Source organism: Drosophila biarmipes, chromosome 2R, assembly GCF_025231255.1.
Source record: "Drosophila biarmipes strain raj3 chromosome 2R, RU_DBia_V1.1, whole genome shotgun sequence".
NCBI classification, from domain to species: domain Eukaryota; kingdom Metazoa; phylum Arthropoda; class Insecta; order Diptera; family Drosophilidae; genus Drosophila; species Drosophila biarmipes.
Window position 1 is genome coordinate 4,347,817 of NC_066615.1, and position 27,340 is coordinate 4,375,156.

At 47.9% G+C, this 27,340-nt stretch overlaps 4 protein-coding genes across 6 annotated transcripts; 1 reads left to right on the forward strand and 3 right to left on the reverse strand.

Annotated features, from left to right (window-relative positions):
- Nucleotides 1-6: 6 nt before the first annotated feature.
- LOC108029484 (acetyl-CoA carboxylase) lies at nt 7-12,890 on the reverse strand. Of its 2 annotated transcripts, XM_017101747.3 has the most exons (14): nt 12,726-12,890; nt 11,249-11,434; nt 10,711-11,099; nt 10,517-10,638; nt 8,464-8,830; nt 7,012-7,300; nt 3,219-6,952; nt 2,853-3,155; nt 2,620-2,790; nt 2,127-2,555; nt 1,197-2,066; nt 786-1,133; nt 591-725; nt 7-521 (listed from the first exon to the last, which is right to left on the reverse strand). In XM_017101747.3, the coding sequence occupies exons 2-14, from the start codon at nt 11,412-11,414 to the stop codon at nt 387-389; spliced, it is 7,458 nt and encodes a 2,485-aa protein (XP_016957236.1). In that variant the 5' UTR covers nt 11,415-11,434; nt 12,726-12,890; the 3' UTR covers nt 7-386. The 2 variants fall into 2 exon arrangements, with proteins under 2 accessions (XP_016957236.1, XP_016957238.1); XM_017101749.3 differs by lacking the exons at nt 10,517-10,638; nt 10,711-11,099; nt 11,249-11,434; nt 12,726-12,890 and adding an exon at nt 9,262-9,797.
- A 2,246-nt stretch (nt 12,891-15,136) lies between these two features.
- LOC108029483 (nucleoporin seh1) lies at nt 15,137-17,107 on the forward strand. Its single transcript, XM_017101746.2, has 4 exons — nt 15,137-15,685; nt 15,748-16,185; nt 16,485-16,693; nt 16,755-17,107. The coding sequence occupies exons 1-4, from the start codon at nt 15,575-15,577 to the stop codon at nt 17,059-17,061; spliced, it is 1,065 nt and encodes a 354-aa protein (XP_016957235.1). The 5' UTR covers nt 15,137-15,574; the 3' UTR covers nt 17,062-17,107.
- A 2,196-nt stretch (nt 17,108-19,303) lies between these two features.
- Nucleotides 19,304-21,346, reverse strand: LOC108029420 (mitochondrial dicarboxylate carrier). Of its 2 annotated transcripts, none has more exons than XM_017101661.3 (2): nt 20,870-21,344; nt 19,304-20,250 (listed from the first exon to the last, which is right to left on the reverse strand). In XM_017101661.3, the coding sequence occupies exons 1-2, from the start codon at nt 21,280-21,282 to the stop codon at nt 19,797-19,799; spliced, it is 867 nt and encodes a 288-aa protein (XP_016957150.1). In that variant the 5' UTR covers nt 21,283-21,344; the 3' UTR covers nt 19,304-19,796. The 2 variants fall into 2 exon arrangements, with proteins under 2 accessions (XP_016957150.1, XP_016957152.1); XM_017101663.3 differs by having other exon boundaries at nt 20,007-20,250; nt 20,874-21,346.
- A 726-nt stretch (nt 21,347-22,072) lies between these two features.
- LOC108029424 (hairy/enhancer-of-split related with YRPW motif protein) lies at nt 22,073-24,809 on the reverse strand. The gene is made up of 3 exons (XM_017101668.3): nt 24,419-24,809; nt 23,725-23,939; nt 22,073-23,045 (listed from the first exon to the last, which is right to left on the reverse strand). Exons 1-3 carry the CDS (start codon nt 24,670-24,672, stop codon nt 22,231-22,233), a joined length of 1,284 nt encoding a protein of 427 aa, XP_016957157.1. The 5' UTR covers nt 24,673-24,809; the 3' UTR covers nt 22,073-22,230.
- Between the last annotated feature and the right edge of the window lie 2,531 nt (nt 24,810-27,340).

A 27,340-nucleotide genomic window follows, 5' to 3' on the forward strand; every position in this document is an offset into this window, starting at 1 on the left:
TCCAGCGATTTTTTAAAAATGTTTTGTACCATATATATATTTTCAGTAACTCGTATAATTCAAAAAAGCTTTGTGTACAAAGGACTTTAGTTCTTAGATAACTAATGGAATGATTTGTATTCAAGCGATATACATATTTAATTATGTACACGATACAACTAGTTTACCGGGGCCAGTTAGGCAACAAATCAACCCAAGCCTACAACTCCAATACATAACTAGATTTAGTCTAATTACGTTTAAACAAATTCAACTAAACAAAATGCACATCATGCAAGCCTTGCGGTATTTTACAAGCGCAATGCGGGGCTGAGAAATGTGGTGAAAGGCGGGAAGGGGTAGGGGTGAAATAGGGGCCTAAAACGAACTTAGAAGCTAGCGTAGAATCATCCCTGGGTGCTGTTTGAGGTTTCCTCGTTCAGCTGCATCTGGGCTAGTGTGCGTACGACCACGCCCCGGTTTACGGGCGTCAGACCCTGGCAGAGACCTACCACAGCGTCCAGCGCTACGTCGGGACAGTCCTGCGGAACAAACGAGAACGAGAGCGGTCAGTTTCGAAACGATTAGGATTAAGATTTGGTAGCACTTACCTCGAGCATTTTTGAAATGGTAGAAATAATGGCATCGCGTCTCACGGAATTCACGTTGCGGGAAACGATAGACTCGACGTTGCTCTGCTCCTCATACCAAGACACCATTTCCTCGTTTTTGTCCCACAGGTATGCCTGATAATAAAAATAGATCTGTTGTATTGACGCCTAGATTGTTTAGGCAAAACGTCTCACCTCTGTGGCACCCTTTTCCTCTACCAGCCAGCGTCGCAGCATCTGCTTGGCCTGGCCTACGGAGAGGTTGTCCTGGGCGCGCAGAATCTTTTTGATGTACGCATCCTCCAGCAGGAGACGGCGCAGACGCCAGTAGAGCCAACGGCGGGAATCCCTCCAGGGAACAATCTCGCTGATGCATTCCTTCTCCAGCATTCGCTCGGGGGTGTCATGCAGATCGGCAAAGTGAACTGCTACCGTGTGATAAACGTGCATAAGCACGGCAATGCGAGCCTTGATCTTCTCGTCCACCTGAGCAGCCTTGACCTTGTCGCCAGACGCATTTGCCTCATCGAACTCCTTCTTCAGCTATATTTTAAAATATTGATTGAAATAATAGCTCCGTGTTTTTAACTGGTATTTGAAACCTACCCCAATTGTGGTGGGATCCAGTCGGTGTATCGTCTTGACCAGGTCTTTCTCTTTGTACTTGATCTCCACAATGCCCTCCGGCTCGAGCACTCCTCCTCTGGCTTCCGGATCGGCATATGTTTCCATATAGCGCGGGTTAATGAGGGAATCCAACACGGCCCAGGCTCCACCTCGCAGCTCGGCATTGGGCGGCAGGTAGATGAGCACTGGCTTTTTGTACTCCCGGAGGCCATCGACAATGTAGGCGCCGAACTTGACGATTTGCTCGTACATGTCCTTCATACCGCCGGAGAAGCCACGCCAGTTGGCGAACACGATCAGTGGCAGCTCCTCTCGCCCGAAGTCCTTGATTGCCTGTGCCGTTTTGTACGAGGAGTCCGGGTACCACACTTGACCCGCTTGTTGCAAGGTCTTGGCTTCAGAGTCTAGATTGGCGGGATCGGCAGGCATCTCCACTTCCACGCTGCGTGTCTCAACGGCAATAACGCCCACGGGGACACCACCGAGCCGGGCACGACCGGTGACCACCGTCTTGGCCCACGATGCCATGATTTCGCTCCAGGAGTCGCGGTCAAAGAAGCCGTTCTCCCAGTCATTGGCATTTACGGGATTCACACGACCGCCAAGCATCCAGCGCGGGTCGTACGGCGACTTGGTGGGCATGAAGTCCACGGGCCGATCGATACGATCGCTGGGCAGGATGATGGGCAGATCGCAACCGATGTAGGCGGGGATGTACGAGAGCCAGTCGAGGATGGTGTACACACCATCCAGGTCAATGGCCTCAGTCTTGTGGGTGACACCGTTGTTGAACATAATCTGGGTGCCTCCCAGTTGATTGTTGGAGGCGTATACCTTGCGTCCAAGCAGCTGAAGAAGACCGAAAATCATTAAACGCCTTTAGGAGAACAAAACTAAATGTCTTTTTACCTTGTTCAGCGCAGCATAGCCTGTGAGTATAATGTGCGAGTTGTCGATCTGGATGACGCGTTGGCCCAGGCGCACCACATAGGAACCAATGCCAATGGTACGGCAGGTAACCATGGCGATGGTCACAATCTCCTCGTAGGCTTGCGACGTCTCACCAGCAATCAAACCGGCGTAGCGCAGGTTCTCCACACCCAGGCCGTCGTCCTTACCGATGATGTCGGTGATCTTGTAGCGCTGCTCGCCCTCGTCTTCAATCAGGATGGCCCTCACCGAATTCAGGTTGGCCACCTGGGCGTAATCCTCGGTGGTCAGGTAAAGGTACTTGAAGCCCTTGTCCGGTTCCTCTGGATCCTCCCATGCGATCTTGAACATTGCCTTTACCTCCTCAGCAAGTCCGATGCGGGCACCGCTGTTAACGGATATGTATATCTAGAAGAAAATAATGGTAATAGTGTAACGTAAAAGAACATCTGTGAGCTTAAACCCGACATACCCTGGGTACTTTGCGTTGGCGGGCCAACTGGGAAGCCTTGGCGAATAGGACGTCCTCCTTAATGCCAAAGGAACCAATCAGGTAGGTAAGGTCGTTGGCTATGACAATGATCTCACGGCCATTCGGGTACTCGGGAGTGGCCAGGACAATGCGCCAAGCCACCATGCCGCACTGAAATAAACAAGGAACATTCTTAAGTACCTCTGATATTGCTAGTTAAACAGGAAACCCACATTGTTTTCGCCAGGCAGACGCTGCATCTCAACAAGACTGTCGCCCTCAAGAACCAGCTCCTTGCACTCGATTAGTATCTTGTCCGGAATGCGGATATCTACGGTGGGACGAGCTTTCGAGAACTCCCTCCAGTGTCGCTCAGTCATCTGGCGGAACATATCAGGCACATCGTAGACGTAGGTGGTGCCGTTGGACTGCGCCTGGAAGCGTTTCTGCTGCAGGAAGTCCTTGGTCATGTAGGGCGTGGAGATGGGATGCCCGTGCAGAGATCCCTGCTTCTCTCCGTAGGCCTTGAACTTGATCTTCAAATAGAGGGTGGAAATGTTTCAAAGCCATTTTCGAAAGAGTTATTAATTAAGACTTACGATTCCTGTCTCAGGTTCCGTTTGCTCAGTGTACATAGAAATATCCAGGAAATAGCCAGAGTCATTTGCGATGCACAGGCGCACTGCCTGAGTGGGCGACTGGGGTGACTGTCGGATGACCATCTTGAGTTCAGCCTGCAATACACGCAACTTCCACAGACGTGGTCCGTACCGCATAATCATCTTGGTCACAGACTCTTCAATTTTGGCCGGGTCCATAATGACGGTGGGCACAAAGTTCAAGAAAATGTGGTTGCAGTCGGTGCGCTTGGCGTGTGGATGCGAGAAAGCCACCTCCAACTCATCCATGGCCTCCAGAAGTACGCGCTCTCCCTCGTTCTGCAGATACTCGAATGAGGCCTCCTTGGTAATCAGATCCGAGTGACGGATGATCGAGCGAATAAAGAAGCGATAGTCCGTCACCTCCTGACCCTTGGACACCTTTGCTTTGCCGAGATACAGGTGCATCTTCTGGTTTGCAGTGGGCAGGGCCTCAAGATCGTACGTCTTCATGCGGTTCAGCTCTAGATGGAAAGCAGATGCTGGCTCAAGATGCCGGTAAATACGATCCTCCGTGAACTTATCCCTGGCTCGGTACGTGAAGAACTTGGGGAACTGTCGCTTCTTCAGCGCGGCAAAGGTAATCCTACGGATGCGTCGCTGGAAGAGCTCCTCGTTATGCTCCTGGCAATAATTTCCAAAGATCTGGGCCATTTGCAGGTCGTCCAAGTCGCCCGTTTCCCTGACAGCCACGCTAACAATGTGAATCGGTTCCGTGGACTTGGCCTCCTCAGCAGCATTTGCCCGTGTGACGGGATCTGACAGCGACACGTTAATTGAGGTGCTATGCCTGCTGTCCGAGATGGAATCCGCCGCCTCCACGGCCTCCAAGACCTTGGCATTGACCATCGCGGGCGAGACAAAGTCCTCGAGCAGATCCAGAATCTCGTCCGAGTACATCTCAAAGTGCTCGAATGAGTCGAAGGCCGCTATCGCCCCGGTGCGCACAAATGAACTTCCTAAGGACTCAGCAGCTGCCTGATCTAATCCGTCGGGGGAGGACATTCGTGAGAATAGCCTGTTTGGATGGGCGGTAGGAAGGAGAAACTGAAAGTGTACAAGCGGTAGGCCACCGGACAGCTCCAGATGCTGAAGGCAGGTCAGCTCGTAGGAGGTGTAAGCTCTCCTTACATAAACCTCCAAAGCGGCATTGCACACGGCGCGGTTGGAGTGGTAGAAGAAGTCGTGCAGGATGTCGAAGATCGAGGTCTCCGACAGAATCAAACGCTGCAGGTTCTCCGGGTGGAAGTCATGCCCGTACATGTCAACGGCCGACAGGAAGATCGACTCCATTTGATTGTGGCGCAGCTCATAGGCCGGCTGGTGTGCAGCGATCAGCACTTGACGGGATCGCAGCGCCACCCTCGAGTGCTCAGCTCTGTTCAGGGAGGTCAGCTCGCTCAGAGTGTTGGCCAGTTCGTCTGTTAGTCCAGGTTCGTTGGCCCAGAGGTGATCAATGAGCAAGGTGACCAGCAGATTCTTCTTGGCCACCTGAGAGTGGGAGAAGATGGTATTCACCACCGTCAGCATGTCGTCCTTGTGATGCTCCCGTACCAATCCCACACACTTGTCATAATGTCCGTGTTGGAACTGCGACTCCACGTCATAGTACTGACGCAGTAGCTCATGCACGGCGGCCTTCATCCTGCCACGGATTCCATTCCGGTAACGCTGCACCAACTGAACAATGGTCTGGGTGGTTAGGAAGAAGACATCTCGGTCAGCGCGCTTCTGCAGGGTAGCTGCATGGCTATCGATCACGCTGGCGATCTGCTGCGATGGGAACTGGGCCAAGACACTGGTTATGTTGCGCTCATACAGCGTCATTAGCTTGCGGATCTTCTTCTCCACGGAGATGGGGATGCGGCCAGAGATAGAGGCGATAACCTCTTGCAGCTCCAGTAACGGCAACGAGGGATCGCGCAAACTCTGCATGAACTTCTCGATGATGTCCCTTAGTCTTTGGGCATTAAACGGCTCAGGCAGGCAATAGCCAGCCAGTGTGTTCTCCAGGATGCTCTTGTAAGTATTGTGAACCCTGTTCAGTTTCTCCGGAACCGGAGCGTTCTCTGGCTGCTGGAACTGTCCCTTAAACGGCTGCGCCTTCGTCACGAGCGACGGATCGTCTAGCTCTAAATGGCCCAGAAGCGATCCCGCATCCAGAACTGCTCCCGGTCTCCGCACAAATGTAACTGTTCCCGCCTCCTGGGACGTCAGAGTCATTACCATCTTCATCACCTCGATCTCAGCATAGGCCTGGCCCTTGGCCACATGAGCGCCATCTTCCACAATCATATTGATGAGCTTTCCTGCTGACGGACTGCGCAACAGCGAGGGGTCATTCTCCTTCTCGAAGACGCACGTCTGGTTGCCGATTACGATGCGGTAGCGATCCACCTCCTCCTTCATGTACGTGGTGTAGGAGGCTCCCTCCAAGGATATAAGCAGACCACCGTCGGAGAGGCGGTGCACCTCAATCTCCTTGAACGAGCTATTCATTAGCAGGAAATAAGAGTTGGCTCCGCTCTTCGCAGCTTGAACCTTGTAGCGAATGCCATCGTTGATTAGCTCAACATCCACCACGTTGGTCAGCGTGTTTGCCGCTTGAATCTGACCCTTCTCTAGCGAGGTTTGGAAGCTGGAGAAGCTCTCGGTTATCTGACGATCTGCGATATGCAGGGATCCGCACATAACGCCCAGCAAGATATCCGGTTTCTCGGACTGCACACGCTCTGCAATCAAGGCGTCTAACCAGGCGGTGTCAATGCTGTTGTCCAGGAAACGATTCGTCTCCAATAGAGTGATCAGGTACTCCACGGTGGTGCGGAAATCACCACGAATGGACAGCTCCTTAAGCGCAATCACCAGGTTCTCTCGAGCTTGCTGTCGATTTTCGCCCCAGGAGAAACAATGCCCAAACTGTGAGTCCGCGAACTCGTGCAATCCTCCACTGGCGGCGACACTGAAGTAGCCCCACACGTTCTTGCTGGACCGGAAGTTCAGCTCTTGAACTGTTCCCGAGCTGGGCTTGAAGCCCTCGTCGGGATTCTCGGAGGTAATACGAGCAGCGATGACATGACCAGAGGGACGGGGCTTGTTTGGCGGATTTTCAAAGTCGATGACAGAGGATCCCCACGGAGACTCTCCGTACAGCAAACGGATATCCTTCAGCCGGTAAAGAGGAATTCCCATTCCAATCTGCAGCTGAGCGGCGGGCAGATTCACATCGGCCACCATCTCCGTACACGGATGCTCCACCTGCAGACGGGGGTTCAACTCCAGGAAGAAGTAACGGCCCTCCTGGTCATACAGATACTCCACGGTACCAGCACTGACGTAGCCCACCATCTTGGCCAGTCGAACGGCGGCCTTCTCCATGTCCTCAAACACCTCTGGCTGAGCTACGATGGCAGGAGCTTCCTCGATAATCTTTTGATGTCGACGCTGGATGGAGCAGTCACGGCCAAACAAGCTGATGGCATTGCCGTATTGATCCGCCAGGAGTTGCACCTCCAAATGGCGAGCACCGCGGGCCAGCTTCATCACAAAAATAGGTGACCCGGGCACCTCGGCTTGAACCTGGCGGAACAGCGCTGGGAACTCTTCGCTGGTGTCCACGCGACGAATGCCTTTGCCGCCACCTCCCTCCGAGGCCTTGATCATCACAGGGAAGCCTGCAAAATACGATGTTAAGGCATCACTTGCCTTCAAACTTTTTGTAGATTCCACTCACCAATCTTGTTCACTGCGGCCAGACCCTGCTCCACATTGCTCACACAGCCGCGGCCAAACAGCTCGCTGGATATCTTGATCTTCTTGCCACTGTACTGGGCCTTCAGGTCCGAGCCGGACCAGGGCAGGGTGGGGATTTCGGCTGTTTGGGCCACAATCGATGAGGCCACCTTGTCGCCCAGCGCCCACATGGCACGCTCCGGCGGGCCAAGGAACACCAGACCCTCCTTGTGGAGCAGCTCCGGCAGCTTAGGGTTCTCGGAGGCATGACCCCAGCCAGCCCAAACGGCCTGCAATCAGAATCGGTTCATAAACGGGGTCATAAACAGTTCATTTTCATTTAATAAGCCCAATACCTCAAGGACAGCGGAGTGGGGGTGGGTGAGGGTGTGGGTGTGGGGAAAATTATGGTATGCCGCTTTATTGTTATGAAAAATCAATCGTGACGTCATTGCCGCATTCATCGACAACACCCGGAAAGCAAAACAAAATAGATAATTCACACTGTGCCAAAAGATTTTGACGCATTTGCTAATTAACCCCAAGTGGCCTGCAACAACTATTGAAAGTGAACACTTAACAGTGAATTTCCACTCGTAAGTGTTTTGAATGCACTCCATCCTAACCACAAAGTTCCAGACGAGATTGTTGGTCCGTAAGAGGGGAATGGAATAATGGAGGGTCTTAGATTACAGATATAAAGGTGAGTTATATCTCAAGAATAATTGCAACAAGTGCATACAATTGCCAGTTCTTAATTAGTACCTGTTTAAGTTTAATATTAATTAAAATTCAATATCAAAGACGCAGACAAGTATGTTATTTCTATTTTCCAAAATTTGTACGATCTTATATTCTCGGCAAGATAATTAGGGGTGTTTAAAAACTGAATAAATTAAAATTACTCAAATTGTTTTTAAAATTAGAAGACATTTCATTTTACCTTTGTTTTGTAGTTGTGAAGCTGTATGTACCCCTATTCAAAAAGTTATTTTATTTCTTAACTGGTAATTGACACGTACAATCGTTTACACAGTAAAAGTGACCGTGAAAACAAACCAAAGGCTTTCATAAAATACATTTGAATTGCTCTCAAGTGTTCGTTATGTGATAAGACACTTCGAAAATTGGGCTGGGCGGTCGGCCTATACTTTGTCCATATCTCCAGCCATAAACAACCGTTCCCTGGGTATTTAGTCAAATTTTGTAGCACAGTGTTGGCTGACACATACAGTCTTCTATATCTATCTGCTTCCAAATGCCGGCCGTCTCGTAAAGACACAACACAAACAGGGCTCTCTATATTGGTATGCGGGACGATCGCTTGACTTTGCTAGTTCCTCCGATTGACAGAGTGCAAATACAAATCGTACGATGCGTTTTAGGTGGAACTGGCTAAGCCAAATAGACAATACGGACCGACAAGGCGGTGGCCCCCAGATTCCGGACTCACCTGCACTTGAGTGCGAAGCGCAATGTCCACGATGAGCTCAACGTTGGCGTAGTTGTTGTTGTTGGATCCGCCGGGCACGGGCACATAGTGATCCGCCATCTTGATGTACTCGGCATTCGCCTTCAGATCCTCCGGCGTGACCATCACCACAAACCGAATGGCCCGCTCGTTCTTGAACATCTCGTACGCCCATCTTCGGATGGAACGCATGCACTTGACGGCCGCGATTCCGTTGTTGGCGATCAGGACGCGGTTGATCACTCGGGTGCCGCCGAAGCGCTTCACGAACTCCTCGGTTGTGGCTATGTGGAAGTCACGGTCCTGATGGCGATCCTGCCCCAGACCAGTGCCGCGCGACATGCTCGGCCTGGAAAAAAATGCGAGAAAGGAGTTAGTAAGTTTAATAAAAGAAATGTAATGTAACATTTCGCAAACCTGCAGAGAATGCAACGAAATATATTAACTATGATACCTTTAAAGCCAAATATAGGCTTTAAGAGCTTTCAATCTTTGGGAATCCTAAATTCTAAGGCTTAAAAGGGGGCTTGGACTTTTCTTTTTCTGTTAAATGTAAAACCTTATTGAATCAGTACCCCAATTTTTGCTGGTCGGTGTAGATAATGGCGCGATGAGACAGGTGTAGAAGAAAGGGAGGGGCGAGTCGATGGCAAGAAGATTTGACAAAACCGGTTTAGCTGACATGATCAAAATTCTTGCACATAATTCGCCTTTGTTTACAACCCGTTGACGAGTATTGCATGGCATTAAACAAAAAGGGGTATTTGATATGGGATTTACTTCAAAGTTCCCACCACGGGGACGCCCAGTAGCGACGACTGGTTGTTGTTGGCGCTGTGATTGCTGATGCTGGCACTCATCTCGTTGCTATTGTTATTACTCTCGTTCTGGCCACAATCCACGGCAACAAACTGGGGTATGGCAGATCCCGAGGAGCCCGCTCCTGATCCCGATCCCGGCCCATTGGCGTTATCTTCCCCGGACTCAACCAGTACGAAACGCTTGCTGGCGCGACGCTTCAACATTCTAATTAGCTCCACGAGGGCCAATAGCATCCAAAGTGAACTCTGGCAGGGGGATCGTCGTGGTTTTTATCGGGGCTCCTCGCAATTATGCAAGTGTGACTAACAAACGAAAATGTTTTAGTGCCACTGCACCACTTTCACCGCGCTCCGCTGGCCGAAAAAACACAAAAATCAATGTCGAACGATGTCCGCACACGCGAGAAACTTTGGGCAACGGGCTGGGGCTTGTGGCTTAGTTCTTCGAGTTTCTGGGGTTTGCGGAACGCGGACCGACGGAGCCGACGACTGCCTGGGAACTGAACCTCCGAGCGGAGCTGGCCGCCATCGCTCTTACGCCGCGTTGGCCGGAGAACCGGAGCAGCGGAGAGCCCCCAAGAGCGAGCCAGTGGCTGGCAAAACAAGTTTTAAGCATTATGAATGAAAACAAAACGCGGCGTCCCCACATGGCACTCTCTTTTCACCAGCCCCCTCTCGCGTTTTCTCTCCATGTTTGCGCACCGCGAACAGTTCTCGGAGCTGGGAGACTGCCTCTCGGTCGCACTCAGTGTCCCGAGCTTTGTGCCGTCTCTTTTCCCTAAACTCACGCGATATGTTTGGCGGCGTTTGCCTGTGACGCAGTCACCTGTTCTTTGTTTTGCTCGCTACACTGCGCGAAAACTATCCATACATATCTCTCGTTATAAACGCTTTAAGTGGCAAATTAAATCTATGGCTTTCATTCAAGTGGATTGTTGGCGGATTTCGAAAAATCCTAATCTAGTACAAGTAGGTGGAATAGCGGAGACGTTCATCAGATAAGGCTGAACTTGAATATTCAAATTTATGAATTAAACAAGATTAGTCCTTTTCTAGATAAGGAACTCAAAACTATCGGCCGGCAATGTTATTTAATATACACTCTTTATAATTTCAAAGTATTTATACTGACTAATACCCGGCTGCCGGTAACACAGATAATGTATTTTTGATGTATGGCTTTTTCTGATTTGGGTAAACCCATTTCGCCTTACCTTAACCGCTTACGCCGCTCGGAAATATCGCCATTCTGCCGAACATCGTTCTGCATCTTCTGGGGGAACTCGTCGCAGGCCTCGCCCGCCTCGGCAGCCTTCTCATCGATCTCATCGCCCACCTGTGGGAGTCAAAAGAAATGCACAATGGTTAGTGGTGGCGCCAGCAGATTGGGATTATAGTATTCTTCTACCAGAAAGCTGGGCCTCTCGCCCTCCGCGGATTGGGCGGCGGTGTCATTGGACTCATTTGTCTCACTCATATTGCCAATGTTGACGTGGACGCTGTTGTTGTTTTTGTTCTTGTTGATGCTGTTGTTGTTGTTCTGGTGGCAGGTGAGGCGGATGTTGTCGTTGCTCAGGTCGGTAAGTGCGTTGTCCGTCAACTGTTCGCACAGCTCCTCCACCTCGGATTTCAGGCTCTCGCTGGAGAACTTGACCTTCTTGATGCTGGCCTTGGGGAATCGCTTGTCACCCTCTTTCACCGCTGCTGCTGCTGCGGCAGGTGGAGTCGCTTTTGCAGTCGAGGGATTGCCAGTTGTTGTGGTTGTTGTTGCTGTAGCTGCAATCACGCTGGAGTTGTCTGCAAGCACAGAGATAACGAAAATAGTATACCAGTTAGTCACGGTCAAAAGTCACACACATTACAGACTAATTAAACTGGGTTATCAGCTAGGTGTGCGATTGTGTGCCCTTCAAGTGTTTCGGTTTAACAAAGTTGTGGATTCTTACGATTGGTAGCGGTGTTGCTGTGGTCGCCGTCGCTAGTTGTTGCTGTCGTGGCCAATGCTGCTGCTGACGACTGGACGGGTTTGAATCTTTTCTGGCCGCGGCCAAAGATCAGAGTTAAGAGGAACGCGAGAAAAGCAGCCAGAGTGCCTAATAGTGCGATCAACATCGGCTATGTCCAAAAAGCGGCTTTAAATCGGTGAATGCAAATCGGATTAGATAATCAATCGTATCCTGTGTCTGGCTTGGCTTAATTTACATGTGGGGACAGTGAAAGTGGCTGAGCATTGCTAAGGGTTTCGCCTCGTCTCGTTTCGGAGTCTTTTCAAGTTCAAAAACCTTGCCACGAATTTGTGGGCCAAAGCGGCGAAACAAAACAAAATAAAACAAAATGCTAATCTGCGCATAAACTAGTTGGACAGATACAATTAAGAAACCGAAAAACAACGACAAGGGACCCAAAAATAAATCGTTGCCAGGTCAATGAGGCAGATGGTAAGAAGCACACGAATGAAGTGTACTCTGTCTTAAACTCAAAATTAACTAAGGGATCTAGGAGGATCGCATCAACAGAACAACGCGGAACTTTTGAAGGTCGTTGGTTCAAAGTTGAAAACCGAGCGATGTTAGCGGCTATCTACTGATCTTAAATTACGTAGGCATACGTGTAATCATTGACAGCATCAGGTGGCGAATTCGAGTTAGTCTACACTTAATAACATTCAAAAATTCCACACTAAGTATATACACTAATCGGTTTTAATATACTATACAGAAATACAGAAGCTCAAAGTGTTCCCGGGCCAAAAGTCAATGATTGTTGTCCTAACGAGCAATCCCACTAATAATGCCCAATGGCAGAGTGTTAAAAACGTCAATTTAATTTTGGATATTGGGGTTCAATGTGCAGCGCATTAAAATTTAAAACAAAGCGCAGAGGAGTGCGAAAGAAACAGAAAAAACACAGGCTGACAGAAAAAACCCCCAGTTGGTGGTGTGGAAATGCAAATTGGTGTGGCCAGTAGAAGAGGTCAATGATTTTGGCATTACAGTGTGTAAGTGTGCCAGGCAGCGGGGCTTTGAAAGGCAAGGAAAGTCGAATTAGACACCGGAATCGATCCCTGGCAGCAGTCGGGGTGTTGTGTAACGCCCGCGGCAGGCGCCTTGCTCGGAAATCCCGAAGTGAACGAGGATTTGGGTTACACTCCGCGCCAGAATCGACCGAACAGGTGTGGTTCCGCACTCGAGTCGCTCCACAAACACCTCCCAAGTGGAGTCGTATGTTTTTCTATGACCGATCTTACGATAAGAAATCGAGGGTCTGCATGCTCGAATTACCCAACAGCCGAAAGTACGGAAGACTTACTAGCTACGCGATAATCTTTGGGGAAACACTTTTCGGGGACCTTGACTGGGCTTTATTTGGTTTTTAGAGCTCTAGTTTATGTTAGGTTTACGGTTTAGGTTGATCTCGCTTTACCACTCTGCGTGTGCCTTTGTCTAGTTTCTGGTGTAAGTTTCAAAGACGAGGTCGGATCGGATCGGATTGGATCGTAGGATCGGATTCAACTTCCTAGACTGACTGGTTCCGCACGGTTTCTAGATGGCTACTGCAGTGACCGACGCTTGGAACTCAACTGGGCCATGCTCGTCCGAAAAGCACTATCGATGCCTGGACGTCGCTGCCGTGTAGCGCCGACTTGACTTCGACTTCGACGTCGCCACTATCAGTATCAACTATAGCTATGGCCAGGTTGCCGTGTGCGGACCTGTGTTTGTGCGTGTTCAGGTTGTTGCGCTCGTATGCTAATCGCCGGCGGGTCTCGCGGGTCGCCAAGCCAATTGTTGTTGCTGGCGCTGAGTGACCAGAAGGAATACGAGCGCACAAGTGGGCCCCACTAATTCGAACCGCAAAACGGTCGACTTAAACAGGGAAATCTCCGACTCTAAAACATTTTTATAAGGCCGACACGGTTAATAATGCGACAAGTGTTGCCCAACGGCTTGAGTGATCTGCGTTCAAATCGGATGGGTCATAACATTTTACGAACGCCTCGATTCTGAGTTGATTTTGTCATTTGTCAGAATACGCACTTTAAGTAGTAAACAAAATAATTTTTGAGATAACAGAGATAACGGGTAGAACTAGAACTATATTTCTAACAAGCGTGAGGCGCTATCCCTTCTCCAAAAATAACCTATAACTCTCTTTTCTACCCTTTGACCTAAACATAACAGCGAGTTGGGTGGCACACCCGGAGTCAGCCCAGAAAACCACCATAGGAAAGTTCCACTGTTGAAGGGCGACAGTTCCTAACGGTCCGCACTTGATAAATCGAGATAGGGGCGATATGTCGATGGCGATCAGCTGTTGCCAACAAGCTGCGTGAGTTTCCCTGTCTCTCTGCGAGTCCGTCTTCCTCTGCTCTCTAAATGTATCTGTGCCAATGTGGGGCTTTCAATGTCAAGGTCGCCGGTGTTTTCACTGTGCTGTCGTTGTTGCTGCGCCAGCTGGTTTTAATCTGGAATTGACCCATTCGCTGACGGTAATGCACTCAGGGACAACGAGGAAAACAACAACGGCAACTATAATTTCTCAATTTGCTCGCGTAAGTGGCAAGCGATGCTGATTAGGGTTAAATGGGCGAAAACGCCAGAAATTGATTAGCGCGATGCACTTGAAATCGAATCTATAACGAATTCAGTACGCTGCCACGAGCAGAGCACGCAAATGCCGCTGATTTGTTTTTATTGTGTATTGTACGGCTTGTACGCCTGCTCCCGGCATCAGCAGAGGTTTTTTAAAAGTCATAAAAGAAATTCCCGACGCGACGCCCGCTTTAATCTCAGATAGCAGAGGGCGAGTGCCTGAAAATCTTCCGATTTCGGCATTGGCCTTGGCGACCGATTATGATTAATACTTAACGGTGACGGTCTCCAGGCCTCGAAATCTTTCCCGGCATCTTATCGCGCGGAAATTTTTGTGTTTTGGTTTTCGATTTTTGGTCGAATTATTCATGTTTGGCGCGTGGCCAGAAGAAACCGTCTACTGATATCACCTCCAAATAATAATAGAACCGAAAGTCGGTCGCGTGTGAAACGCCTGATTTCGATGGGCTTATCTGTGGGACGTGTACACAGAACCGAACTAAGATTGCTCTTGTTGAGTTGAAGGCATGTTCCAGATGGATGGTAATTTGAAAAGCGCTCCCGTTTACAACAAAGTTGTAACCCTTTGTTTCGACCACCTATTGATTGGACTTGCAGTACTGTTGTTACTAATTTTATATTATCAAGTTCAGTCGTTGTTTTTCAATGTCTTCGTCAAAATACTAAGACTTGCTGTGAGCACCCTTGTTTGGATTTTCGCTTGGAATGCCTAAGAAGATTTTACTTCATGACATGTCCGGTATAATATTATTTAAAAGTCCTCAACAGAGATGCCGCATGTCTTTACTCTTTGCAATGGGGATGCAGAATCCTCAATTTAATTCTTATTAGGTAATTGAAGCCGGCTGACACACACGCGCGCAAATATGCTGCTCGCTCGCCCACACTCATACACACATACGTCACGGGCATCGCGCGATGTGTAAAATCCAATAGGAATCAAGGTCAGTAACGAGTGGGAGAGCGAGGTAGAGAGAGAGAGAGAGAGGGAGAGAAGTCGAGCATATTGCAGATTAAAATAATGGGATCGGGAATTTATATTTATGCTGCCCAGTGCACCCTTAGACTGAGATTGAATTCGGCACTTTGGCCAGCGAATTCAAATGATAAACAAACGCGGGTCCCGATCTCTGTCTATGCTGGGGGTTATTCACCCCGCCGATTTGCATATATGCGCATACATTTCGAATCGGGCCGTAATTACCCGTTTAGCGCTTAGATTACCGCACTTACTTTTCTCCATCGCACTGCGCTTCGCACGTTTCTTTCGGTTGGCAATTTTGTTGTGTGTAACTGTTCTTTTCCGGGTGCAAAACTGTCTCCTGGGACTCTCGGGCCTTGACTCCCCGACTTCACGGTTCCTGGCGGCTCCTAGAGGGGCGTGTGGCACGGCTGATAAGTTATCAGGTTGTGATCGACTGCCGTGCTGTGTTTGTTATTTTTCGCTTGGTTTTTTGTTCGTATTTCACGCGTATTTATTCACACTCGATGAGTGTGGCCGTTTGCTGAGAAATACCGAAAAAATACCGGGAGGGGAGTCAACAGCTGTTCGGTGGGCGCAAGACAACCCTGTCCTCCCAGGGCTGCATTAGCGGCGCAGATTTTTCGGCGCGTGCATTTTATAAACAACATTTTCGGCAAATAACCCGGCATTTGAGCATGTTTGACGTGGAACCCATTATTGCTGACCACAAGGATGTAATACACGATGTGGTCTTCGACTATTACGGCCGCCGGATGGCCACATGCTCCAGCGATCAGACAGTAAAGGTAATGGAGTGGTGTTCCTCCCGCGACAAACAACCTTTGTGATCCGGAATTTCGAGTTGCAGATATGGGATGAGGACGGGCAGGGCAAGTGGAGCGTCACCAGCAGCTGGAAGGCCCACTCCGGCTCTATTTGGCGCGTGTCCTGGGCGCATCCGGAATTCGGCCAGGTGGTGGCCACCTGCTCGTTCGATCGCACCGCCTCCGTTTGGGAAGAGGTGATTGGCGATAAGATCTCCGCCAGCAACACCCCATCCCGGCGATGGGTGCGCCGCACCACCCTGGTGGATTCGCGGACCAGCGTAACTGATGTGGAGTTTGCGCCCAAGTACCTGGGACTCCTTTTGGCCACCGCCTCCGCCGACGGCATCATCCGCATCTACGAAGCACCGGACATCATGAACCTGTCGCAGTGGCCTGTGCAGCACGAGATCGCTAACAAGCTGCCGCTGAGCTGTTTATCCTGGAACACGTCCACCTACATGGTCACCCAACTGCTGGCGGTGAGCATATTTAAATCTTTAAAGTGGGCTTACAAGAAATACGGATTGTTCATTAGAACTACATGGGATCTGAACGTACTCAAGTATTTCTTAAGTGCAACTAAATGTTGATAATGTCACATCGTTCTAACATTTAATTACATAAATGAGAGTACAAGAAAAATTAGGATGATTCTATAACTTTATCAGATTTCCCTACCTTTAAAACTTATGCAAATAAAGAGTTTCAAAGCTACATGCGGACGAGAAACCGGAAATTCCCCAATCTATTAACCGAACTTAATTTATCTTTTTTGCAGGCCGGCAGCGACGAAGCGGCCACGCCTACCGGCAAGGTGTTTTTATTTGCCTACAGCGAGAATGCCCGAAAGTGCGTGAAAATCGACACTGTTAATGACATAACTGACCCGGTGACGGATGTGGCCTTTGCTCCCAATGCCGGTCGGACCTTCCACATGCTGGCAGTGGCCAGCAAGGATCTCTACATAGTTAACCTGCGGGGCGTAACGTAAGAGCGAACATAACAATATATAAGGAGAATGTATTTTAAATACTTTCTTCGATTGCAGTGATGCCACTGGCGTTTCCAAGTTGGATATCCAGACTATCAAATTCAGCGAGCACATGTGTCCCGTGTGGCGCGTCTGCTGGAATATGCTAGCCACTATGCTAATCTCCACGGGCGACGACGGCTGCGTGCGTCTGTGGCGGATGAACTACAACAGGCAATGGCGATGTGCCGCCGTGCTCAAGGCGGAGGGCAGTGGACCCACCTACGAGCCTGCTCCGCCCACTCCGACGATGGCCACCACCGCCTCGGCCACGGCCAAGTTCTACAAGAAGGGCACCATCGGCAACCAGGTGCCATGGCACTGACCTTGTACTTAAATTTAAGAGTCCCGAATAAAGTCCTAAGCTAAAACTCTTCGGATTACTTTTATTATGGGTAGATATCAGTTAGATTTGTAGAAATCTGTCTTTCTCATCTACTTTGAATAATTGGTTGGACTTGCAGAAGCCAAAAAAACAAAAAAATTCTCTATATTTTAGTAGGCCAGAATTACTTTTCAATAAAGTTGAAGCGTAGCAGGAAAAGCGTTATAAAAAGTTTATAATGTAAAGATCTTAATGTTGATAGTGGCCCAATAGTCATTTAAAGGCTTTTATGAAAGAATCCGAAGGCATTCTAAGTGTTCGGGAGGGATGGAAGTTGACTGTGCTTTTTAATCCCACTTACGTCTCGGAATAGGAGCCTGCATTCTAGCTAATCCAACAAGTATCTTCCTGGTCCACATTTCTCTTGTTTTGCTAAGTATTCTATAGATCGCCTTTCCGTCCGTGCATTTTCGCGTTACATCACAAAACGTGGGATCTCGCTTCCCCAGGTGTAGCAGGCGCCCACGAAAAATGCACTAAGCTTCGCCTTTCGCGGGCAAACTGGAGCAATATTGACTTCTTACGATTTCCCGGAAAGCGAAAAATCAAAACAAAATTAAAGTTCACATGACACACAAGAGCGAGCACTAAATAGTATCAAGAAATGCTCTCCCTTGCGTCACTCGTGTGTGCGTGACGAGGACGGCAGATCTGGTGTGCTAGCTATTTTTGAAGACCCCATCGGAGGCAAAATCGATTTGGTAAACTAGAGTACAAGTAGAAAAACGCATTTTCGGGTTCAGTGGTTGCATTCAAATCCATTTATTAACTGTTATTTATGGGTTTCGTGTGTTCGATTAACCCCTCGCATGGGAACAAAGTCGATGGATCATAAAATCCGATTAGGTGCATTTGCATTCCGTCCACATGTGCATAAATTAAATATTGGAGCACAACAAGTGCCCTCGGCAACGTTTTTATGATGTTTAACACGGAAAGCCATTCAGAAATGTCGCGAAATATTCCACTTAATTGACTCGAACCGCAATAAAAATACGAATCATTTTCACTTTCGATGACACCACAATCATAATGATATGCAACCACCCCACGGCGGGTACTCGGCCTCCTGATCCTGTTGCTCTGCTGGTAATCGAAGGAATGAAATCCCGTCCGAGCAGCTCAATGGCTTTTGTAGCGCGGACTTGAGAAAACCACCCCGCCTGCGTCGATATCAGAAAGGGCACCAGTCCCAGATCCGAATGATTGTCTCTAATTGGAAGTTTTGACGTGTGTATTATGTTAGAGGCGATGGTGTTGACGCCGATCTGCGAGCCGAACCACCCTTAGATGCTTTATGGCTGGCCGGTGGGTGGTGGTTGCCGATTCGCGTGGGAAGTCAAAGCTCAGGGGTCTCTCACATAGCTGAAACGTGCAAACCCTGAAGCGTTTATATGTGTTTAACCGGCAAAAATAAATTAATGCGCAAAAGATTGTTTCTTGTTTTTTTGGGGGTGGATTCGGACTTTCCCACATTCCACAGACAGCAATTCTGGTCGCCAGGTTTGTATGTAATTTCGGTTTCAAGTGATTTTTCGGTGTGGGCGAGTGGTTCTAATTGCAAGTAGCGGAATTCTGTTAAATTAAATTAAACTTTTCATTCGGGAACCCAGCCCTGAGGGATCTGCACAAATAGCTAATATTTTGCTTGAACTGTGGAAGTTCTTCCTGGGAAAGAAGAGATATATTGGTCCTAATACCTCTCCAGAACCAAATCCGTCGTCGGTCATTTGTCATGAATCATTAGCTTGATCACAGAAGTTTCTGGCGGTAAAAATTGTAAACATAATAAAATGGGTTTTCGGACTCCTTCCACTCCATTTATAAATCGAAATTTTAGAATCACAGTTATTGCAGTTCTTTTATTTTGAATTATTATTATTGTTTTTATTTATAAACCACGCATTCGGACAAAAGAAACTTGCAAGCGTGCGTTCATCCAGGCCTTTTATATGCAGAGCATTTAAACGTCGATCGATTGAAATAATTGAGTTGCGGTCGTATGAGGTCGGTAACTATTTAGTTACCTATTAAGAGCACAAACACCTAAAAAACATTATAAATGCGTTCTCAACAGCGTTTCCATTGTATTATTTGATTTACTGTTTTTAGGAGTTTTAATTTAAAGTTCAATAAATATTTATCTTCAAAGCATAAACAGTTACCCTTAAACCTCACCCAGTTATACAAAACAAGTAGTTGTTTAGTTTATTTTAACCCTGCTTCCACAATTTCCCTTTCGACGTTTATGTTTCTGGAGCGGCGACAAGATCCTGGGCCTGGTTTCCAGTTTTTCTCGAAAACTTCCCGTTTCTCCTGCGGCTTCGGGTTCGGTTTTTGGTGCTCGGGGTTGCGACCCAGCACCTTGCTAACCCCGCTCCCTAATTACGGGCGGCGAGTGTGCAGCCGGCTTAACTAACCGCCGCGGATTGGGTGCTCACGCGCTAGTTAGTGGCTCGGGAATTCATAGGCGTATGCAAATTTAAAAGCCGTGTGCGGCATTCGTTGACCCCCAGCGCAGGCTGACCAGCGGTCAGCGGTCCGCGATCCAGTGGTCCAGCGGTCTAATGAGCACAGTGGCAGTCTGCTAGATCCGGATTATTTCCGACTCAGTGCACTTGTAAAATATAAAATATTAAAAATTTGAAAGCGAGGTGGCGACAGAGTTGGGAGCATCATTTCGCATCCGGCGGCAGATAGCCGAAGCGCAACCGCGTCTGCTCGTACAGGATAAAAGTGATGATCGTGTTGGGACTGACTCGGATCAGGGCCGGGATGAAGCCTTTGTAGAACGCCAACGGACCCTGCTTGGCGATGCTGAGGAAGGCTCCCCCGATCCCGGAGAACTCGCCCGGCTTGGCGTTCATGAACGTGGTCTTGAGCACATCGAGTGGTTGTGTTATGACCGTGGCAATGCACCCCGCTATCGTGGAGGTAGCAAAGTGCAGCGGAACACCGTCCTTGGCTCCTGTGGCGTTCTTGAGCATCTGCTTCACCTGGTCGTAGGCAGCATTGGTGCCGATGGTCAGCAAGATGGCCCTGGACACGGCGGGCACCGTGCCCCGGAAGAGGCTGGACACGCCTTCCTCTTTGTAGATGCGGAACAGGCCGTCAAACACGTTCTTGTAGCTGCGGATTTGCTTTCGATGAGTCGTGTTTATCAAGAGGAAGGAGTACTGCGGATAAGTGCGCCCAAAAAGGAACAAAATGCTAAGATCTAATACCAGTTGTATTAACGGTAAACTACTATCAATTCCAGACTAAATAATACAAAGTCTGTCCTTTACAGTTTTCAATCAATTTTAGAGTCCAGAAATTGGATTTGTGCTTCTAGTTTTAAACCATTAGTTTTGGATTAGTATTCACCTTATCGACGACAAATCGGAACTCAATAGTATAGTTGAATTATACTTTTGAAAGATGCTGCCTGCTTTGAAGTCAATGGCGTAGCTATGGTTTTTAATGCACTCTAAATCTGAGTTGGCCATTTTACTGCCGGAGCTCTGCTGCCAACTCTGCCAAAGTCTAAAGATTGCTGTTTTCAAGGAAAACATTTCCAATACAATTAAATCTGACAAAAAATTTACGGACAAATGTTTAAGCACTTTTCCGGGCAGGGAACGGAAGCTGCCTAAGAATATACATAAGGGGAGTGAAACAGTGGGTCTCCTGGTTCTCCCAGCCTAATATTCATGGGCAGTTCAGTTCAGTGACAGGACTTACGGACTTCTTCCTAAGCGATACTCACTTACGTCGGCTCTCCGGCGGCAGCTTGCTGTCGTTCTGGAGCCGCACTGTGACCACGTCGCCGGGAACGCCGACGATACCACCAACGAGTCCCGCGAAGGTTGCCAGGCCCATCTTGGCACCTATGTTTCCGGCGTCGACGTAGTCCTTGCCAGCCTCGTACAGGGCAAAGCGTGTGGTGGTGTACGTGAGCTGGCGGAACCAAGACGCCGAGATGCCGTTGTAGAAGCCCAGAAAACCACCTTTTTGGTAGATGCTCCTGATGATCTCGCCCACGGGCAGCCTGTCCTGTCGCGACTGCGTCTGCAGTTGCACCTTGATCAGGTCCAGCGGGTGGGTGGTGGTCACTGCGATCGCCGAGCAGACGCCTCCGGACCACCAGCGCGGCAAGCGCCTGTCATCTTTAGTATCCATAAAAATCTCTGACTGCTACTATCTACTTACTACAGGTTTCACTGATTGTTTTGAAAAAATAACAAATAACTGACAGGTAGAAAAAAGGAGGATATATGAATTCTTTACACTGAAAAACAGTGTTTCTTGGGTCATTAAATTAATAAAATAAAAACTTTTTTTGAGGACACTGCACAACTTAGTTCTTTCGTTATTCTTGTATATAAACAATGTATCCATATTTAATTGGTAGGATGGTATTTTTTATTTTATTGCTAGGATGAATTTAAGGAAGTTAGATGTCATTCTATAGTTAGATTAATGTTAAAATAAAACATTAGAAGGCTTTGTGTTTTACATAATGGCATAAGCTAACTTTCAGTAAATACACATGAAGGTGTACTACTTACATAGTGCCAGTACGTACTTTATACCTTAACTATGAATAACGTCTTAAACACTCATATCTTTTGCAACAAAACATATGAGGTAATGTTCTGTTGTTCTGTTGTTGGCTATTAGATACCCATTACTCAAAGTAGTGCGAGAGTGATGGAAATATGTTTCCAGGAAATCTGTTTTTTCACTATCACACTTATAGCGCCACCTAGCGCATCTTGGCGCCGCCTAGCGACACTTAGCCTTTAGCACAAAACTAGAGTCGCTTAGTCGCTTAGTGTATAATAACACTTTGTTGCCAAAGAGTTAATGTTTTTAACTCATTACATAAAATATATTGAATACCTCCACTTTTAAAGATTTGCGTTTATTTACAAAAGACTCACAAACGGTTCGTAATCTTATCGTACTGAGTAGTTGAAATGTTCATGCTTTAGGTACTAGCTAATTTTACTGCATTGTTTCTCCCCTTTTATCGGAGAAGGAGGTGAAACTTAAGACTATCACACTTTGTCTGCTCTGACTAGATTTCCTGTTCCGGTTTCCTGTTTTCAACTTGAAGTTTTTCGATCAATAGGCCATCTCGGCGCCCCAGGGTCGGTAGGGCTTGGCCCCGTTGGGCGTGGCATATTGCAGGACGCTGGAGTTGTTGTAGTCCTGGCCTCCGCTCACGGGATACTGGGGTGCGGCACTGTAGCTGAGGCTCTCGGAACCCACGGCAGCTGGACGATTGCTGTTGCTGTTGGTCAGCTCTATATAGGTGGGTATCTGCTGCTCCGGATGCACTACGCTGTGGTCGTGGGTGTAGTGCTGCTGCTGTGCCGGCTGAGGTGTTGTCTGAGTGCGCTGCTGCTGATGTTGCTGGTGTTGCTGCTGCTGCTGTTGTTGCTGCTGTTGCTGTTGTTGCTGCTGTTGCTGTTGTTGTTGCTGCTGCTGGTTGCTGCTTTCGGAGTGAATATCATGGGTGGGCAGGGACTCGTTCACTCCCGCTCCACTTGTCCGCGAGACACTGGTTCGTCCTCCCAACTGTTGTGCCTGCTGGGAGGGAGAGGCACTCAGGGTCGGATAGCTGGACACATAGGCACCCGGATTCGTTGGCGCCGCGTAACTCTGGTAGGGCGCTGCCGCACAGTTGGGCTGATAGCCAGAGGAACTGGATGGAGCGGGGGTCCAACCACCCGGACTGGCGCAACTCTTGGCCGACAGCTCGCGCTGTTGGACAAAGTACTGCAGGTGGGACATGAGGCGCAGGCGCAGCGGATCCTGGATGTCCATGCCCTCGATGGTGACCAGGTACCGGGCGACCTCGGCGGCGCACTCGCGGAAGCCGATGATGTGATAGTCCATGGCCACCCGTTGCGGGTCATAGCTCAGCGAGTCGAGCGCTGCGGAGAAAGGAGGGGGAGAAAGTCAATAAGCTGTCTAATCCCGAATCGAGCAAACAATTAAAATATCTGTTCCCACGCGACGTGCATAAAGAACAACCCCCGTGTCCTTCTATGGGATGACTAGCGAGGTGGTTATCAAGGGGTGGAAGCCCGCTCCTCACCGTAGCTTTACTCTGCCCCTGTGGTCGTACAACGGCCAGCGTGGGAAGCCCCGAGATTCGAGATTCACTCGCCCGTTAGGGGGTGGTGCTGCCCTTTGTTTATGGCAATCATAACTTTCCCACAATTCGACCCTGTTCGAGACAACAGGTCAGGACTGTTTACCCAGATTGGTGATAATTTGCCGCATATTATGTTTAATTTCTTGACTCAATTGGTTCCCACAGCGGGCTTTGTTAAGAGATTCTAGTTAGAGTTTTTCGAAAATATGTTTTAATGAATAGTCTGAAAAGTATAAAGCTAACTATTTATTTTTCCTGCAAGTAGTTTGGCAAAACCTTATGATAATTTTCGGAGCCCTTCCTACTGTTAATAGTTTTAAATTATCAACTTTTGCAATTCTCGAAGTCATTATGTGAACGAGGAAAAATATTGATTCTTTAAACTCGATAGAGCTTAAATCCTCGAAGTGTACGGTTTGGAAGCCCCATGTCTTTCTACTGATATAGATACTTACTTTTGGACTGCAAGCTCTTCAGATGCTCCACGGTCAGTTGAAGGATCTCAGCCTTCTCCAGCTTGGCAGATCCCTGCTTTTCATAGGCGGAGGGCACCAGGCGTTTCAGTTCGGTGAGCGAGGAGTTGATCCGATCTCGCCGCTTCTTCTCGATTACTCCGCGACGCTTCTTGCGGCTCATCAGTTGGCAGCTTCCCGGTTCGCTGGGCGATATTCTACAAACACAATCAGGAAAAGGTTTGAGATTTAGTATGGATGTTTGGAAAATTTACCGCAATTCGGTCTAATTAAATGCAGCACAGCACCACAATCTCAAACAAGAAAGTTGACAGCTTTGGAAGTCTTCGTGCTACGTAATAGTTTGTCACCTAGAGTTAAGTTATGTAATTTTATCCGTAAGTATATGTTTAGTATAGTAAACACGGAACTATTTCGAATGAAATTGATATAAAATGTCGATAGTTTGTTGAACTGGTGTTTTAGTAGAGCCAAAAGGCTTGACGCCCTCACAATGTAGAAGAGTAGTATCCACTCTCCAGAATTTAATTAATATGAACACTCTTTGAAACGAAATTGTTGGTTTGTAAAACCTTTTATCATTTTAAGAATATGTGTATTTTTGAGAAGTGGTTCCAAAGACAACTCATTGGTTGAGAAATTAAAATCACTTTTATTGCTAGTCACGAATACGCACTGTTCTTTGGAGGACTCCTCGGAGTAGAGATCGTCGCAGTCGCTCTCGGAGAGCGTCCGCTTCAGGCTGCCGTGTCCGTGGCTGTGGCCGTGGCTGTGGTTGCTGTGGGCGCTGTGGTGGCTCTGCGGCGGCGGCACCCAGTGGCTCTGGGGGGTGGTGCCGATGGCGGTGGCGCCTGGCATGACCACTGCGGGTCCCGTGGCATAGCCCCAGTGGTGCAGCGACGGCGCGTTCACGTGCATATTGTGATCCATTGTGATCGCTGGTTTGTTTGCTTGCTACTGTTTACTCGCTGCTCCTGCGCACTTGACACTTGTGCAGCTATTGCTGATGTTGCTGATGCCGCTGGGCTAGTGCTGCGTGTTGCTAGTGGCACTGTGCAGCAAGTTGTCGATAGAGCTGAAGACCGGCGGAAGGCTGGCGGAGCTAGTTTGAGCACGTGACTTATCGTGTGCGCGAGCGGCGTTCGACTGATTCTGCAGCACACGTCCAGCGGACGACCTGCCCTCCGCTGCCGCTGCTCAACCCCTTTTTAGCGCCTGCGGCAGCCGCCCAATAAGATGCAGCAGCAACCACCCCCTGGCAACGCGTGCTGGGCGGGATTGGGGTAGGAAATGCTGGCCGTGTAGATCGCTGCGAAGTGAACAAGGGAGTGTGCGACAAGGAGCGAGTCCGGCAAGCCGGCAAATGAGCAAGCCTCTGTCATCAAGCAGCGATTGTGATTCTATCGCTCTCCATATCAATGTATCTGATATAGCCTTTTGGCAGCATCAGCAGCATGGTCTCTAATCGGCGCCGTGGGCGACAAACTGGCGACGTCCGCCGTCCACTTGTTCGCCGCTGGAGCGCCTGCAGCGGACCACGGAACTCAAACTGGAGCACACGCCCGAGCAGCCGCCGGTCGTGTGACATCGCGTGGCGCTGGCGCCGCAAAAGCCCCAACAAGTGCAACAGCTGCCGTTGACCTTTATCTGTGCTGGTGGCCCACACATTTCTAGGTCAGTGTTGGCTCAAGGTTACGGCATCAGGAATCCGTAATGGGAACAGGAACAGCGGCACGAGCCGGAGCATGAGTAGGAGTCGAGATAATAGCTACGCGGCAGGTGGACGAAGTTGACCTAGAAACAGCTTAATCGATTGGCTTGCCAACCCATATACTAATGCGCAAATAGGACTTATTTAGGATTTTCAAATATCAATGAAGCATTTGTTTAACTTTTTAGTTTTGTCCCATTATTGGTCATAATCAAGGAGATATTGTGAAAGGATTGGAAATTTTTCGGCAACCAATCACAGTGTTAAAGTCATGAAGGGATTTGTTCCGCGGAAAAAGACATTTGTATACCCTTGCAGAGGATAAAATGATTTTAGCCAGAAGCTTGCAATGCAGTGATGGAGACGTTTCCAACCCAGAAAGTATACACTCAAAGAAAAATACCCTAACTATTAGAAAATCGACCGAGACTTTAAGACGCCTTTGAATTAGGAAATTTTTTCTGGAATTTAAAAAATGTTCTAAAATTTACGGAAATCACCCAAAATATTACAAAATTGCCTGACATTTTTCCTGTTCTTCTTCTTCTTTAAATTTTTCGTTAACTAATGTCGATTTTTTCTTGATTTTTTTTTAAATAATAGTAAATTCTTCCTTAAATTTAGTAAATAAATACCCATATTTTAAGGGAAAAGTTACTTTATTGTATGCATTTTGATGGTAGTCTAGCTGGTAGAGACGTCCGGTCAATAAACAATTCAACAAAAGTATCTGGTTCGGGTTCACACCACCGCAAGGGAACGCTTTATGTATTTTTTTTTTCGTTTTTTTTTTTAATTTATTTAAGTTTTATTCTGATTGGTTTTACTTTTCTATTAACCATATTGCTTAAAAGGTTGTTAAAAAAGCTTAGATTAGATAAAAATGTTATTTATATGCGTAAAGTTAAACCAAAAACACCATAGCAATCTTAAGTCATCGAGTGACAAGAAGCATGCGTGGCCGAATGGTTAAGACATGTGGTTAAGACGAAATGGCAAACCATAAATTCAAGAAAATTATTTACTTAAAATAAAGGCGAGTCCCCGTAGGATAAAAAACACAGGCGATTTTCTTGATCTAACGGCGAATTTCTTGAATTAAAGACGATTTTTGCAGTATAGATGAGACAACTACATCGTATAGCTCCCATAGAAATAAACAAAAATGATATTTGTTATAAAAAACAAGAAAGGAAGTTAGCTTCGGCCAGCCAAAGTTTGTATACCCTTGCAGTTATACAAATAAACAACTTTAGTAAATAATTTTTATACCCTTGCAGAGGGTATAATGATTTCAGTCAGAAGTTTGCAACGCAGTGAAGGAGACGTTTCCGACCCCATAAAGTATATATATTCTTGATCAGCGTCACAAGACGAGTCGATCTAGCCATGTCCGTCTGTCCGTCAATCTGTCCGTCTGTCCGTCCGTTTCTACGCAAACTCTCTCAGTAAAGCTATCGGTCTGAAACTTTCCCAAAAGTCTTCTTTCTATTGCAGGTAGTATATAAGTCGGATCCAGCCGGATCGGACAACTATATCTTATAGCTCCCATAAACGGACATGGCTAGATCGACTCGACTTGTGACGCTGATCAAGAATATATATACTTTATAGGGTCGGAAACGTCTCCTTCACTGCGTTGCAAACCTCTGCATACACAAGCAGCGGAACGAGATTGTAACGAGTAACCTTCCCGCGTTTTTAATTTGGTTATGTGGGCGGCGTTTTATTATTATTCGTCGGTCTTGAGTTATTCGTTCCTGCTCTGAAATGTTTGTTTTTGAATCGAACAAATTCGAGGCTAAAATTTAATCGACATAAGTAAGACACAAAATGGGTTTAAGAAATAAGTACTCCTAATTCAAGAACGAAAAATTAATTCAAGAA

Bases quoted from the DNA above. Each gene is read 5' to 3' on its own strand.
- LOC108029484 (XM_017101747.3), bottom strand. From the start codon at position 11,414: ATGTTGATCGCACTATTAGGCACTCTGGCTGCTTTTCTCGCGTTCCTC. The intron at 8,831-10,516 runs GTAAGGCGAAAT...ATTTTTTTCCAG, and splicing joins GAGCGGCGTAAGCGGTTAAG to GCCGAGCATGTCGCGCGGCA. The intron at 2,556-2,619 runs GTATGTCGGGTT...ATTTTCTTCTAG, and splicing joins GCCAACGCAAAGTACCCAGG to ATATACATATCCGTTAACAG.
- LOC108029483 (XM_017101746.2), top strand. From the start codon at position 15,575: ATGTTTGACGTGGAACCCATTATTGCTGACCACAAGGATGTAATACAC. The intron at 15,686-15,747 runs GTAATGGAGTGG...TTCGAGTTGCAG, and splicing joins CCAGCGATCAGACAGTAAAG to ATATGGGATGAGGACGGGCA. The intron at 16,186-16,484 runs GTGAGCATATTT...TCTTTTTTGCAG, and splicing joins TGGTCACCCAACTGCTGGCG to GCCGGCAGCGACGAAGCGGC.
- LOC108029420 (XM_017101661.3), bottom strand. From the start codon at position 21,282: ATGGATACTAAAGATGACAGGCGCTTGCCGCGCTGGTGGTCCGGAGGC. The intron at 20,251-20,869 runs GTGAGTATCGCT...GCAAATCCGCAG, and splicing joins CCGCCGGAGAGCCGACGTAA to CTACAAGAACGTGTTTGACG.
- LOC108029424 (XM_017101668.3), bottom strand. From the start codon at position 24,672: ATGGATCACAATATGCACGTGAACGCGCCGTCGCTGCACCACTGGGGC. The intron at 23,940-24,418 runs GTGCGTATTCGT...TTGTGTTTGTAG, and splicing joins GAGGAGTCCTCCAAAGAACA to AATATCGCCCAGCGAACCGG. The intron at 23,046-23,724 runs GTAAGTATCTAT...CTTTCTCCGCAG, and splicing joins GAAGAGCTTGCAGTCCAAAA to CGCTCGACTCGCTGAGCTAT.